This window comes from Phaethon aethereus, assembly GCF_964289735.1.
Source record: "Phaethon aethereus genome assembly, chromosome: 7".
NCBI classification, from domain to species: domain Eukaryota; kingdom Metazoa; phylum Chordata; class Aves; order Phaethontiformes; family Phaethontidae; genus Phaethon; species Phaethon aethereus.
The window spans coordinates 14,262,580-14,277,541 of NC_138583.1; the positions used below are offsets into that span (position 1 = coordinate 14,262,580).

The 14,962-nt window shown below is 45.5% G+C and overlaps 1 protein-coding gene across 1 annotated transcript in view; it reads left to right on the plus strand.

Annotated features, from left to right (window-relative positions):
* Positions 1 to 5,253: 5,253 nt before the first annotated feature.
* Positions 5,254 to 14,962, plus strand: part of ZCCHC24 (zinc finger CCHC-type containing 24) — a gene marked incomplete at its 3' end in the record, with an annotated part of 112,379 nt that continues 102,670 nt past the window's right edge. The window contains exon 1 of the mRNA XM_082002015.1: positions 5,254 to 5,869. Within this exon, the coding sequence (XP_081858141.1) occupies positions 5,630 to 5,869 (240 nt within the window). The 5' untranslated portion in view covers positions 5,254 to 5,629. The remainder of the gene's footprint in view (positions 5,870 to 14,962) is intronic.

Consider the following 14,962-nt stretch of genomic DNA (forward strand, 5'->3'; position numbering starts at 1 on the left):
AAAGAATCTGGTGGAGCTCCCGGGGAAGCACAGAGAAGAAGTGGCAAACAATTAGGCACTATATCTGTCTCCTGGAGCTTGCTGTACCATGGATTTAATGAGAGAAGCAGATGGGCAGAGGAACTACACGCAGTAAAGGCACGCACAGAAAGGTACAAATTAAACCCTCCACATACTGCAAAAATAAAAATCAAACAAAGAGTCATCCTTTCCCTCCTCGGGCAGTTTGAGTATTTTTATCGCATGCTTTAACATCAAGGTCTTTAAGGGTCTCCATCTTCTATCTATGAAGAAAGTAGTCTTCTATCTTCTTCAGTTAGTAGCCATTTAAGAAATGCCCTCAGTGAAGGGTGTCCTACAGCGTAAGGCAGGTTAGAGGGATTCCCAGGTGACAGTAACTCCCCGGGCCTCCCCACTTGCCTGCCATTTCTCTGGCTGGTGAAGCCAGCATCAGAAGCGGTTCCAGCACGGACGCTGCCGGGTAGGGCAGACGGGCAGCCCCTGCTCCCGCTCCTCCCCTCCCTAAGCGCGGCTGCCCCGCTGCTCTGCTCTGCCCTCTTCCTCGCACTCCCCCCCTTGGATTCCTGGGTCACGCAAGAGAAAAGGGCTAGGGTGGGCTAAGTAAAGGGGAGGAGGTGCCTCAGCTAATGTTCTGGACAGGGATGCTGAACTTCTAGGCCAGCACTAGTGACACGGAGCTACTGCCTTTTAAAACTGAAATAACAGAACACTCCAGAAGCCTGTGCTGCAGCTGAAGAGTCTGCAGAAAGCTTTGCAAAACAGTGCAGAAATCAAACCAGTATTTCCTCACACAGCTACTCATATCCAGGGCGTCTTTCACGCAATTACTCGGTAAGGCGCTGCCATCTTAACACAGAGCAAGTGAGGCGTCCCCAGGACCCGAAACCATAAACTGGCCAGGTGCAAAACCTGCGTGCTCCAAGAGGATCTGTTACACCAATTACCCACTTGGTGGTTTGAGACAGTCTTGCAGGAATTGTGCTTCACACACTACCCACAGCAAATCATTACTGCATACGGTATGTATCTACGAAAATTCTACATATGAATGAGCTATAAATTCATATTCATCCATTTCCAAAACTTTCTAGGTCAAAGCTATAGGAGGAAGAGTAGCATAGAGGAAGAAAAGAGGAATTTTTATGTTTATACCTGAGCATTAGGTTGCAGCCGAGCCTTTAGACAGGTGCAAAAATACGTGGTGTAACATATCCAAGCAGACACACTTCCTAGACTCGCTTTCACAAACTTTGGTTTATGCTACATTTCGTTGCTGGCAGCAGAACTGTTGTACCTACATAGCAAGCACAAGTGGTTGTAACATCCATCACTCAGAAATGCCACAGGCAGATGTACTTTTACAGTTTACAACTTTGCCGAAATGCCTTCTCGTAATTTGAAGAGCGCTTACACACTGTTTCCACCACATAGCTAAATTATTTCATAATAAGATAAGAATCTCTGCTGCAGCACATGAAAAACATTCATTTGGTATATTCCAGCTACACTGCAGCTGAATGGCCCGTTGCATTACGTATAGCCAAATTAGAGAAACCAGAGAATACAGTGGTGGGTTCAAGTTATCTGTTTTCTGTAGTCTTATTGGTAGGTTTGGGTATTCATTCTGTTTTCCTTTTGGAGCCACATCTAGTCTAGAAGACGACTAAGAATCCAGCAGTTCAGACCAAGATGCCTTTAAAAGCATGAGAATCCAGGATATTTGCTGTCAGGGCACATTGATTTTTAAAATATGGAGTACCATAAAAAATTACAAAAAAAAAGTCACATATGTAGTTTAAAGGCTGACACTAATAACTACATTAGATTATGAAGCAGCAAGTCCTGGCCAGAAGTAGAAAATTTTGTTCCTTACTCTTGCAAAGATGCTTTGGTCCAGCCCACCAAGGGGACAGGCTGAGTGAGCAGTTAAAAGGTCATTTTGGGTAAGTTACATGATCATCCACTACTTATGGATAGGGCTGAAGATGCTGGATCCCATCGCTGTGCTTTTGACCTGTTTCAAGGCTTCCATTTTCCAAGTCACTTAAGCCATTCAGATTATTTAAAGTTTCACATTACAGTTACAGTTGGTTTTTTTACTTCGTTAGCACTATTCATGAATAAAACCAGGAGGATAAATAATTGTTTCAGTACTGTAAGGTTGCTGCATAATCCATGTAATTGATTTCACTTATACATCACCCCAATGTAATCAGTAGGAGCTGTGCACATGTCCTGAAGACATCTTGCAGCGACTGGACTGTCTCATTGGACAAGTTTGTCCTGAATATTTTGGAGGACAACAAATGCAATTGACCCTGACAACTTTTTTTCTGTACTGCCATGTATCTGCTAAATGGACCATTTGTACCAATCTTCTCACTAATCTATGACTTCTACACATGAAGAAAGAGGGGACTAACGATGAAAAAAATCACTATCTTGAGCATAACTGGACTGTAGCAAATGTGGTAGCACCATTTTGCTAAGCTAAGAGCAGTATTAATTCCAGAAAGAGAGGGGAACTGTCTAGAAACTCTTTTCCAGAAGAAACTGCAGCAGAAGACAGAATGACAACTGAACCTCAAAGTGTGGGTGCTCTTTAGTTAAGCTATTCATAGCGGAGGTATTTGCAACCTTTCCCTTTCTTGATATGCTAAATAAAGCATCTATTCAACTCACTCGTTCTCTGCGTGGTTACTAGAAGCCACCAGGGCTACTACCAAGGGGAAGTTAACAGCCAAAACCTTTCAAGGTTTAGAGTGCATCTGGTGGAACGCACGGTGTCCCTAACATCGCGGGGCGTTGCTGCAGCTCCGCATGCAGCTGCTGTGATAAATGCACTCTACCTCTGCCTGCCCTTGCCCCGCTGTCCTGTGCTGTCTAACCGAAGCAAGCAAACCAACCACAACAAGGGCTATATTCAGTTTGGAAAAAAAGTATCAAAATACACTGAAAACTCTTCATCCAAAACATTGTATCACCTCAGTCACTCTATATTTTGACCTCTATTACTACAAGAACCCTGTTATGTTCTCTTTTCTGCTTGTTCAGAACTCGTATTTGCTTCACAGCATCTTACTAAACAGAGTGAACAGCGGAGCTGCCAAATAGAGAGGCATGTATTTTGTTTTAATATATCAGGTAAAAGAGGGAAGCGATAGGAATAGAAACTGTCTTTAAGGAAGGAATTAGCATGCCTACAAAAAACTCCACAACAAAACAAGCAGCTTTCAGCCTAGTTCCCCCTCCTAGACTTTCTACCATGTCCTGACTTTGCTATCACCATCTGCCAGAAAGGCAAGTTCCTCAGATGTGATCTGTATTTCACAGAATCACAGAATCACTACGTTGGAAAGGACCTTTAAGATCATCAAGTCCAACCATTAATCCAGCACCACCATGTCCCCTAAACCATGTCCTGAAGTGCCACATCCACACGTTTTTTGAACACTTCCAGAGATGGCGACTCCACCACCTCCCTGGGCAGCCTGTTCCAATGCCTGACCACCCTCTCAGTGAAGAAATTTTTCCTAATATCCAATCTAAACCTCCCCTGGCGCAACTTGAGGCCATTTCTTGTTCTTTTCCCATTTACCGGAAAATCCTTCTCCACAATATATTAATTTACTAAGCTCCATTCACCTTTCTGCTTCTTTAAAACACTCTGCAACTGTTTGAGTTTGGGATGCAAATCTGATTAAATCCTTCTGTTATTATGGTCTATGCTGTGGACAGTTACAGACTTATATAGACCCTTTGCACCGGTGTAGCTTGTTCCCTCTCACACGCACGTGTTCCGATGTGCTGCGAGAGGCCTGCAAACCAAGGCAGCTTACAAATGAGCAAACTGCATTCATGCAGGGTTTCAAGGGTTTTGTCATTTAAAAATAAATAAATAAATAAATAAATAAAAATATATGTTAGCACCACTAAAGGAGGTTGGTTTGATTCAGCTGTTCCAAACTTCACCTCGCCTTGCAGTTCTGGAAAGTTAGTCTTCACCTTCACTTAAATTCCTGCAAGCAGATAGCTGTGCTGCCTCAACTACTTGCTCTCAGAAGTAAAATGCATCTATCTTGATGGCTGCAGCTGACAATTTAAGTGTTTTCTACCATGTGTATGCTGACCTGCTTTTTCTATGGTTTGTAACCATGCCTTTTCAGAACAGTGATTTTTCTTCAGTCTTGGCAGACACGTATAGCTCATTACGGCAAACCTAGATGTCAACTTTGATGTTTCAAAGGTCAGATTTTTTCTGTTATTTAAGTAAGGAAGGCCTACCCCCTCCCCCACCATACTGGGAAGACACATTCATTTTTAGCCTCCTGTCACTCAGAAAAGAGCACAGGGAGATTTGCTCGAGTTTTTAAATTACCTTCTGGGAGTTCCTTCGGTTTTAAAAAGAAAACTCCTGGTTTGATTGCCACAGCGTTTGTACCACAGCGAGAAATAGCTGCCCTGCTCCACTCATCGCAGGGAAGGCAGCAGTGAAGAGTTTATGAACTGTAATTACCAGTTTACCCACCCAGCCTCCTTCCTAAAAGGAGGATCATTCATCATCCTCTTTTGTGCTACCGACTCCTTAAAAGGCCTACTCAGCTTTAACTTCGGCGTAGCCCACCGCAGCCGGGCTCCCGGGAGCCCGCGCCAGGGCTACCTAGAGGGATCCCGCAGGGAGCGCCGCCGTTTGCCCGCCTTATTTGGGAAACCCTGTAACTCCGCACGGCTTGGCACGGCCTTCGTAACCCCGGCGCTCCGACAGAGATTTAGCGAGAGGGAACCGCAGATTACGACGAGCTCCTTGCACCGGCAGGGAACAGAAATGAGAGCGAGAAGGGCGGGCGGGCTGACGAGATACCGAGCGAAACTTGCAGAGTTAAAACCAAGCCCGAAACGGCGCGGCGAGCGGCCCTCGGAAGGGCTTTGCGAGCGCTCGGCGTAAAAATCTTCAGGAAGGAGGAAAAGGAAGGCCGGGGAGCGAGCGAGCGAGCCGGCGCAAACCAGGCGGGCAAGTCGCCAGCGGCTCGGGGACACCCCCGGCCAGCGGCCCGGGGACCTCCCCGGTTCGCAGAGGCACGGGCAGAGGCGCACCGGGGCGGCGGGGCAGGGCGGGGGCACCCCGGGGCGGCGGGGCAGGGCGGGGGCGGAGCAGCGCCGGGACGCCCCTGCATCCCGCGGCGCGGCCGCCGCCCGCCCCCGCCCCCGCGGCCTATGGGGGCGCGACGCCGCCGCCCGAGCGCCGGCAGCCCCTCCCCGCCGCTGCCTGCGGGAGTGGGAATAAAGACAGATAGCGGGGCAGCAGCGGCCGGGTGGGGAGGGAGAGCGCGGAAAGTTTCCTGCGAGGCCCGCGGGCGGCGGCGGCAGCGATGCCCGTGCTGCGCGGAGCGCTGGGGCTGGGCGGGCGCAGCCGGCCTTAGGGGCAGCGAGAGCGGCGTGGGGCCCGTCCGCGGCCCCCGGCCCGGCCCGTCCGCTCCGCCGCTCTCCTCCGGGCGGCGAGGAGGAAGCACCCCGGGCAGGGACGGGAAAGCGGCGCCGGCCGGAGCGCGGGGAGGGGGAGCGGCGCCGCGGGGACAGCCGCCGCCGCCGCCAGAGCCCGGGGGGAAAGATGAGCTTGTTGTCAGCCATCGACACCAGCGCCGCGTCCGTCTACCAGCCCGCCCAGCTCCTCAACTGGGTCTATCTCTCGCTGCAAGACACGCACCAGGCCAGCGCCTTCGATGCCTTCAGACCCGAGCCCTCCTCGTCCCAGCACCCCGACCTCGGCTACACCAAGAGCACCCCGGAGCTGGGCTCCTCGCTCGGCTCCAGCTATCTCAACAGCTTCTTCCAGCTCCAGCGGAGCGAGGTGAGTCCCGCCGCCGCCCGGCGCGCAGCCCCCGGCCCGCTGCCCCCCGCCTCACAACCGCCATGATGCCTCGGCAGCCTCCCCCCCCGACGCGGGGCCGAGCCCGCCGGCGGGACGGGGCAGCCCCCGCTCCCCGCCCCGCCCGGCCCGGCCGGCCGGGGAGGCTCGGCCGGCCGCGCAGGCTCCCTGCCCGACCACCGGCCCCTTCCCGCCGCGCCGGCGGCGCCCGTCCCGCGAAGGGGCCGGCGGCCGGTCCGGGGCGCGGCGCCGCCGCATTGGCGAAGCCGCTGCCGCCTCCCGCCGCCGGCGGCGGCCGGGGCGCCCGTGTTGACAGTCTGGTAAATGGTTACACCGGGCCCCCCTGCGCGGCCGACGGGGCCGGGGGGACGCGCAGAAAGTGCTACAGCCGTAACAGCGCGCAGAAACACACCCCCCCCCACCCCCCCACCCCCTTGGTAAAGAGATTTAAAAGCTTGGTATAAAGAATATATACAACTTGAGAGACCTCAGAGGCCGGCATTATTTGAAAGGAAGAGAGATAAACAGGAACGTGACAAAAACAGAGCGAGGGAGGGGGGGCAAAATTTTGCGCACGTTTCATAACGCAAGGACAAGACTAAATGAAACCAAAGGGAAGGAAGCTAAAAACCTAGGGTGTGCAAAGACAATTCCCTGTGGAACTCCCTGTCACAGGAAGTTGTTGAGGTCAAGCACTTCTGCATTAGATGGACTTCACATGCATGGAGCGTACTGCAGGGCAGCACCTCGCACACTACAGCTCACCACCGAGCCAGAAAAGATCCAACAGTGTCCTTACTCCCCACCGTGGAGCTCTTGCCGCAGGCATCCTACGGTGGCTCTGTCTGATGAGAGTGGGCTGGACTGTGCATCTGACCCGCTCTAAGCGGTTCCCACAGAAGAGTCCTCCCAGCACCATTTAACTTAAAGCACAGGCTTAAAAAGTACTCTCAGTCAAAATACATGTTTCTGTTCTGTCAGCAAAGGGGGGGCTGTTAATTAAAACCAAGTCAAATTCCCTAACGGTTATGGTGTTATAGCTGTTAGCAGTTAAGAGCCGGAGTTATATATACACATTCTTTTTTCCTTAACTAGAAATTCTTTCTTCCTTAAGCATGCCACAAAGCACATCCAATCTCAAAGCAGACACTATTTTTGAAAGTATCTAAGTCAAAATCCGTTCAGTCTGATGTACCCAGCCTTATTAAGCGCAACATAACATACCCAGTTTAAAAACACGCAGATTTAACAAGCACACCGATTTTTGCAAAAACGACTAACAGGCAGTATAATTTAAGCTTCCAGCTACCTACCTGTTGACTACAAACTGTAGATTTTTGCCCCTTTCTCCTTGGCTAACAAGCTTCATGGTGCCCAGGTAGCAACAAGACTCCGGGGGTTTGGCCTACATGGACTGTCTCCAGACTGGGACTCCGTTCAGGTCTGCATTTGTTCAAGTCGGGATACATTCTTCTCACAGTGGGTCCTTTTTCTTCCTGGGAGAAAAAAAAAGAAACAAGTAAATGGAGGCAGCATTCAGGATGCCTTTGAAACAGTCTCTGAGAAACAGTTTTCTTAAAGTTCCCCCCCGAGTTCATTTTCTGCTTCTACTATACTGTTTGCAAGTAGGGGCTAATCCTTTTGTCACACTCTCTCCCTTTCCACTTGGCTCACACTTGCGTCCAGCCTTTTCCTCAAACTGTTTTCTGCTTTCTTCTGGAAAATCAGTTCCCCGGTATGCCAGGCCTTCCCCAGGCCCCTGCTTTGGCCGTGGCTCCAGGCAGTCAGCCCCTTCACAGCCGCCCCCTCGCCACGCTGCTTTGGGATCCCAGCAGTCACCTTAGCTGCTTTTCTGCGTGGATTCCTATCATCCATGAGCTGTGCGGATGCAACTTTATTCTGCACTTTTTAACCTCATTACAGTTTCCTGAGGTACATGAATGACAACTGAGAACGCCAGCTCTCTAGAAAGCCTGGAGCATTCACCGTTGAGGAAATAAGGAGCCATTTCATTCTATACAGATATTTTAATATTTTTAAAAGATCAAGCATGTTAGTTTGTTCCAGTTCATTTTCCAGCCAGTGACAACAATAGCATTGACTATGTGGCTGGTAGAGACACTGCTGTATTTCCAATCTGTACCTGAGCTACGTGTTAGTACAGGATAACCTGAAGAGACGGAAAAGGGGCACAGCTATCTCATACAGCGTGGGAATGCATTTGCCCTGCTGCGTATACCCCGAAGAAAGCAGGGAACCCTTTAGTTCCCTGGGCTAATGCTGCCTGCTTGTACAGCAGCTTTCATTCAAGGGTTTAGAAGGTGTTAGAGATACTGTTGCTCAAAAAAAGTTCTGTCAATATGTTAGTTGCTCCGTTCTTTCCAGAAGCTGGAAACTAGACCGCTTTTTTGGCAGGAGTCACTAAGAGTTTCCTACAATGTCATGCTCTTAATTCTTGAGATTCTAACATCCGTTTATTTGTAGATGCCATTGGGTTTACACTACGTATTTCAACTGCATAAAATTATTTTGGGGAGCACTAGTACTGCATGCTGCTTTTGCATCAAGTGGGCTTATGCTATCTTTGGAACAACACATAGCTTTTCACAGTTAAACTGTTGCCTGTTTTCTACACAGTGCTTGATTTGGTTGGCTTTTTTTTTCCCCTCCCAGTTTTGTCCTAGCTTGGCTTAGCCTGAAGCTGAGCTGTGACAATGATTGACGCGTAGCTCTACACAATATTTGGAAAGTGACCTAATGAGGGGCCAAAATAGCAACAGATTGAGAAACGATAGCATCATAGGGTGTAAAATAGTCGCGCGTCCTGTACGTCGCCTTGCAATTGAAAATGTCTGGAGGAGAATGCTTAGAATAAGAGACAGCACTTGTGAAAAGTCGCTATTATACAGGGTTTGCAAGTCTGCATGGCAGTGCCTGCGTATGTGACTTGCATGCTGACCAAAGGAACTGGACAGAAAAAAATAAAAGCGCCAGCACCCGGAGTAGTCTTACACTTCACCAAGATTTTTGTCCTCCAGACTTTTTCCACTACAATGGATGCCTTCTAAATAAACATGATGAACACAGCTGTTTGGTGCATAAAAGCCCATTGTACCAGGGGAAAAAAAGCAATAATAAAGGTTTAAACAGTAAGGCGACAATGAGTGTTTTGTTCCATATGCAAGACTCATTTTGCAAAACAGACCTGCTTTAAATGAAACTTTACTGCATCGTTTATTGTCCTAGATATGAAACGAAAGCATGTTAGAACATTAAGATGCATTGAATTGGCTATTGAAATGAGCTCCACCCTCGTTATAACACCATCCATCAGAGCCAAGTATTTGAGGTTTTGTTGTGGGGCCGGTTACATGGGATTTAATGCATTTGAGACACAGCCAGGTAGCTGTGGCTTTGTGTCATTGAGTGGTATAATTGAGAAACCTAGAATAAGGGTGTAAGAGACTTAGATGGTGTTTTTCTATACTCACAGTAGGCATCCTACCAGATCAATGCTGACTTTAGTCAAGAAGAAACAGCAACCAATAACTAGAAATTACCACATAATAATCATCAAACTTGTTTCTTTGAACGTAGAGTGCTAATTCTGGTGCAAGCCAATATTTACACATGAGAAGGAGCCCATGTCCTAATGAATTCTTTGCCCATGTGCAATACCCTGTGTGTCTTTCAAGAGGGGAATTCCTTCTAGAAACTTCTATGGCAGCCACTTTCCAGATCTAAACCAGATCTTATTTAAGCACAAATAACTTCATATACTAGGTTAGAAAGTAATCACTGTTTTTGAAAAGTAGTTTGTGTTTCTGACTCGGGAACTTCCAGATCCAATCCTTAGAGGCAAGAGGGGAGGTAATTCGGAGTGAGAGAACATGACCTAGTTCAATTTGCTACAGTTAAGGTGCAGATCACTTACTCAGAAAGGAAAATCTGTGGAATTAAAAAAATAAATTATTTTAATTAGAGTGTACTGTAGCAAATAGCACTCAAACCCCCATGGAACAGAAGCAGGTCTATAGCACGGGGATAGATACTGCTTATTGGGCAGTTTCCCAAATAAATAAAGTGAATATGACAGTGACATTCATATACTAACAAGAACATGCCATGAAACACTGGCAAGAACAGAAAAATGTATGGAAGGAAGTTGGCACTTCTACAGAAAACGCATTTTATATCAGACAAACCTATTTTCTATCTGTCCTTCATAGAATTAAGAGGAATACACACTAGCCTGATACTTGATGAAGAAAGATCTGTTGTTTAGCCCAGATGAATTAATTTGGGGTATGATAAGACTAAAAAAAAAGGTTCCACAATTCTCGTAGTATCAGAAGAATACAGGGATTGCCATACAAGATCAGGGAATTGACCCACTAAATTAAGTGTCCTGTCTCTGAGAGCAGCCATGAATAAAAGATCTAAAAAGAGAGAACAAAGCACCTTGTAAGAGGCTGCTCACAACCAATAAGGCAAATAATGCAAATACAACAGGGGTGAGGATTAGCAGAAATTGCCATATACTTTAAAACATTTCCAATTCCCATCACTTTGTGGAATATTATTAGTTATTCTAACACAGAGCATATTTCTGATCCGCGGAGTGCTTAATGTGCTCAGCACTGCAGTCAGGGCTTCTTGCTTCTCACTTGCAGACTAAACCACCAAAGTTTTATCTCCTTTTATTTAAGTGTAGTTACTGACAGTCAGAATAGTGCAGCGTACAGGTTGCCTGTGGTACATGAAGGCATCCTTTAATAATAGTGATTATTATTTGATTGATTTCCTCATCTTCATTTTTCTCACTATTCTTCATGTAAGGACTAACATATCAGAGCCCTTATCCTTCTACAAATTGTACTGAAAAGGCAATAGCTCAACAATCCCTGTGTTGGAGGAACTTGTGCTCTCTGCCTCAGTCTGGTTTTATGGCTACGTGAAGTGCCAGTCAGCTCCTTTCAAACTGCTTTTCAAGAAGTTAATGTCAATTCTTGTGCTGGTCCTTGTAAGAGATTCCAAGGATCTGAATTTCCGTTAGTCAGGAGACAATATGCATTCAGGGATTTTGGCAGCATCAGCCTCCTCTGTCCTCCCACACGGCCAGCTCTACAGCCCTTTTGATGATGTTGCCTTAGCACACGAGGTGCAGCTTTCACAGCCTACTTACTCTCTATTCTGGACTCAAAGTCTCAGATTCTATTACAGGTATTTGAGCTAACAACTACTCTATTTCCAATTCCAGTTGGATGTGTGCTTTAAAATGAAAACATTCAGGTTTAAGTCCTGTGGCTTCCTGCTTTGCTACTTCTGTCTTTGGAAAACACCCTCTTTTGCCAGGGAAAAAAAACCAAACACATACGTGAATGTACTATAGGAAGTGGAGTCTGAAAATAAGATCTATATTTTGTATAAGAAGTGTGAAACTCAAGTTATCATACAAATTGCACTCTATTTGTATCCCCTAGGTATGGTTTTAGACTTCTCTACTTTCCAGGATTCATTTTTTTTTTAATTGCACTGTACTGCATATGGTAGATACCCTTTTTATTCTTCACACTGAAGCTGAATAACCTAATAACTATTTGACTGCAGAAGGGCATACACAAGAGCCAAATTTGGTTCTCTTAAGCAAGTACTCTAAATGCAGTTATGTTGCTTTTACTTGGGCTCCCTTCTCTGAGTAAGAAGAGCAGAAAGCTCGCAGGAGTAAGAAGAAGCAAAGACATGTTGAAGCTACTCCAACAGCCAGAGCCTCTTTTCTTGCTTCCTTACCCTCCTCGTACCTGAAGCAATTGCTGCTGTAGCTCTGCAGCCCACCTGCGGTACCTCTAGCTTTAACTAGTTCAAAGAAGATTTACAGCTAGGCTTTAGTTTGTGGCAACAAAAGTGTTATCCACCATAGTCTTCTGCAGCTACTTAGCATCTTGTCAAAGGCTGAACCATGTTTGGAAAGCTGGCAAGAGCTAAAATACTAATTGCTGAACTTAAATCAAGTCTTCTTGATTTAAGGGCTTTCTGCTTTAACACTGATTTCTTTTTGATAGGTTAAAAAAAAAAGCTAGCAATGGAAGATAGACCAATTATAGGGATTCTTCATGATTAGTTGAAAATTATTGCCAACTCTTTTTAATGACTTGGGATTTTGTATGTATGCAAATTCTCATTGAGAAGAGCACTGGCATTGACTTTCTGTCTCACAAATACATCCATGTCTTGAAAAATTTATTAGGCAATACATAGAAAAAACCCTCAACCCCTAACTGGGGGCAAAAGTATATAGAATTCTTGTTACAACTATTTTATACACACAGCTTTCAGGTACAGTTATTTTATGCGTTTACAGTGTCTTCCATCCCAAGGCACCCAAACAAAGGGGTGATGTAACCGTGTGTTGGGTAATGATTTTTCATCCCTTCCTCTTTTGCTCTGCAGACACAGACTCAGTTATTCAGAATAGAAAAGGAAGATCCTTTTCCAATGAACTGCACAAATGATCAGGCAACTAAGTCTGACTTGAACAAATATATTCATTGATGAAATGTAGGGAATGAATAAATAACCAAAAGGTGTACAAAACTGCCTTTAGCCAAAAGCTGACCTCCCTCTCCTCACTTTTTTTTTGTTTTTCTTTTCGTTTTTGGGGTTAGCTTGCGAGATTTTGTGGAGCTGTATGAAACAGATAGCAAACAACTGTTAGCAATGGTCCTGTTAGTTCAGTAATAAAATGTTAGATCACATTATTGACAGCCACTAAGTGAGAATGAATGCAAAGAAAAATTTTCTAATTCAGAGTTCAAGTGGGTCATAAAAGGACTCTGACACCTGGTTTAAGCGATATTTAAATCTAAGATCAGCGGATCTTTTTCATGCTACTTGAAGAAACATGAAAAACAGTGACGTAGTGCAGTTTCAAAAAGATATAGGCACAGATATTACAAAGCTAAATCATACAATACTGATAATATATATCTGCGTAGAAACAAAAGCAAATATCCTAAGTTATCAAAACTAGATGTATACATATAAATGCTGCCTAAAAAGTGATGCTGGATATCACCTCAAAGCCTCTGAATGGTTTTGTGAAATACGATGGTTAATACTTGTACCTCTCCTAGGTCTCTCTTCCCCAGGAAAATTGCCAGCAGCCTGATGCCCATTTTACCACTCTCCTGAATTGCCCTTCTTCCTCTTTTAGAAAGCTACAATGAAATGATTAAATTAAATGGGAAGAATATCAGTCTTTGCTTCATGGCCATTTACTTCAGTTTCTGTCTGGGTTCCAGAGGAGTTATTATGGATCAAAGGAACCAATTAAGTGTTACAACGCTATTCAAATCTTGCAGTAATGCTGACGTAATTCAGGCAGAGAGTATTTCACAAGTGTCACAAGTTAGATCACTTCTTTTTTCCTGAAGGTCAGGTTTTATTCTCAGAAACATTACAATCTGTGATCTACTAAAAGTAGAACCTAAAATTATAGACAGATTCACCTGAGGAAAGCAGAATCAACGCAGGGTTACAAGGACTCAGCCCTGTGTGTGCCCCTCATGGTCTAGCCAGGCCAGCGCAGCTGTTGGGAGTTTTGGTGGGTTTTAAGTTTTAACATATCACAAGCCTAAGCCATTCCTTTCTGTTATGTGTTTTGGTGTAAGCAAATACTAAGGAGTCCAATACTTGGACTGAGAGGAATTTTAAGGAGCTTCTTGTAGGCCCTTTTTCTGAGCTCTTTCAACTGCTGCTGATAGGAGAGCTGCTGCATGGTCTTCCAAAGCCCCTATCTTAGGAAATACATTCTGTGTTCCTACAGATTCCGTTTGAAGATAAGCAAATGCCCTCATGGTCCAGGGCTCTTGCTCTCCTGTCCAAAGTAGAAATATGTTCCTGCTGTATTAAACGACCACCCACACCTACTCCCTGCACATGGCAGGATTTGGTGTCTCTTTTGAATGGACACAAGTGCAATACCCTAGAAGGATCACAGGAATCTGGAAATCTATATTTACATCTCATCCAGCTAACTGCCAACCAAGCAAACATTTTAAAGGGATCATCTTGCTCCCATAGGTTTTTCTTGCCAACCTAGGGGTTCCAAGTTTCTAAACTTGGTCGAGATTGTAGCAGGGGAGTCGGAGCCTATATTTCTTTGCACTAAGTCAGCCTGCTAAGCAGCTATTTATGTGTATTCATTAGGGCTGTGGATACCTGTGGCTGAACAGAAAGCAAAGGAACTATTGTACAGTCATTTTATCCTGAAAATGGGGGATTAGTAAGAACTCAAGAGGATTTGAGCATCAGCAGTCCTTGAAATACAGAGGTGTTCTTATAACGAACTTTCTCCAACATACACTGCAGCTGAAATTGATAGAGAAATACATTCATGCCTCTAACAGACTCAGCTTGGGGTGGTGGGGGGGGTGGAAAAGTCCTTAAGCCTACTTGGAAACTAGATTACTCAACTGTTATTTTATCATTTATCTGAAGCAGATTGTGAAGTTTTACGTATACTTGCACAGATCACACTTCAAGCTGTGCTCTATCACAGCTGATTAAGAGGGTGCCTTTAAATGTAGATAAAACTATCTAAAAGCTGGAGTCACAAAATGAAATTCCAGCCTGTCATTTAGTACATGGAAATAATTTATTTTCCTCACTCTTTTTGATTTAATAAAAGTTTTTGTCTTCCCATGAGCGCAGGAGCTGAGGCCCTATGCGCATTGCGAGGGGCCCGTTCTGGGCAGATGATGTATTGTTTCTACCTCTGACAGTGACCTTAGCTTTGCCTCTTTTAAACTTTGGCAGCCATCGCAGAGCTTTCTGCGCCAAGAAGGCATTACTGAATGTAAAGGATATAAACAACACCGTCTCAAACTTAAAGTTGTGTTTAACCCAAAATGGACATTTCTTAGCAAAACGTTTCATCACGCAAGAGCTGCGCAGGAGGTAAATGCTTTCCTAAGTGTGTCTTGAACAGGCACATACCTATTTCCGGGTGTTATTTTTCTTCTGTTTGGAGTGTCAAAAGACCCACCAAATGAGAGGAAACCCGACTCTTGTTTT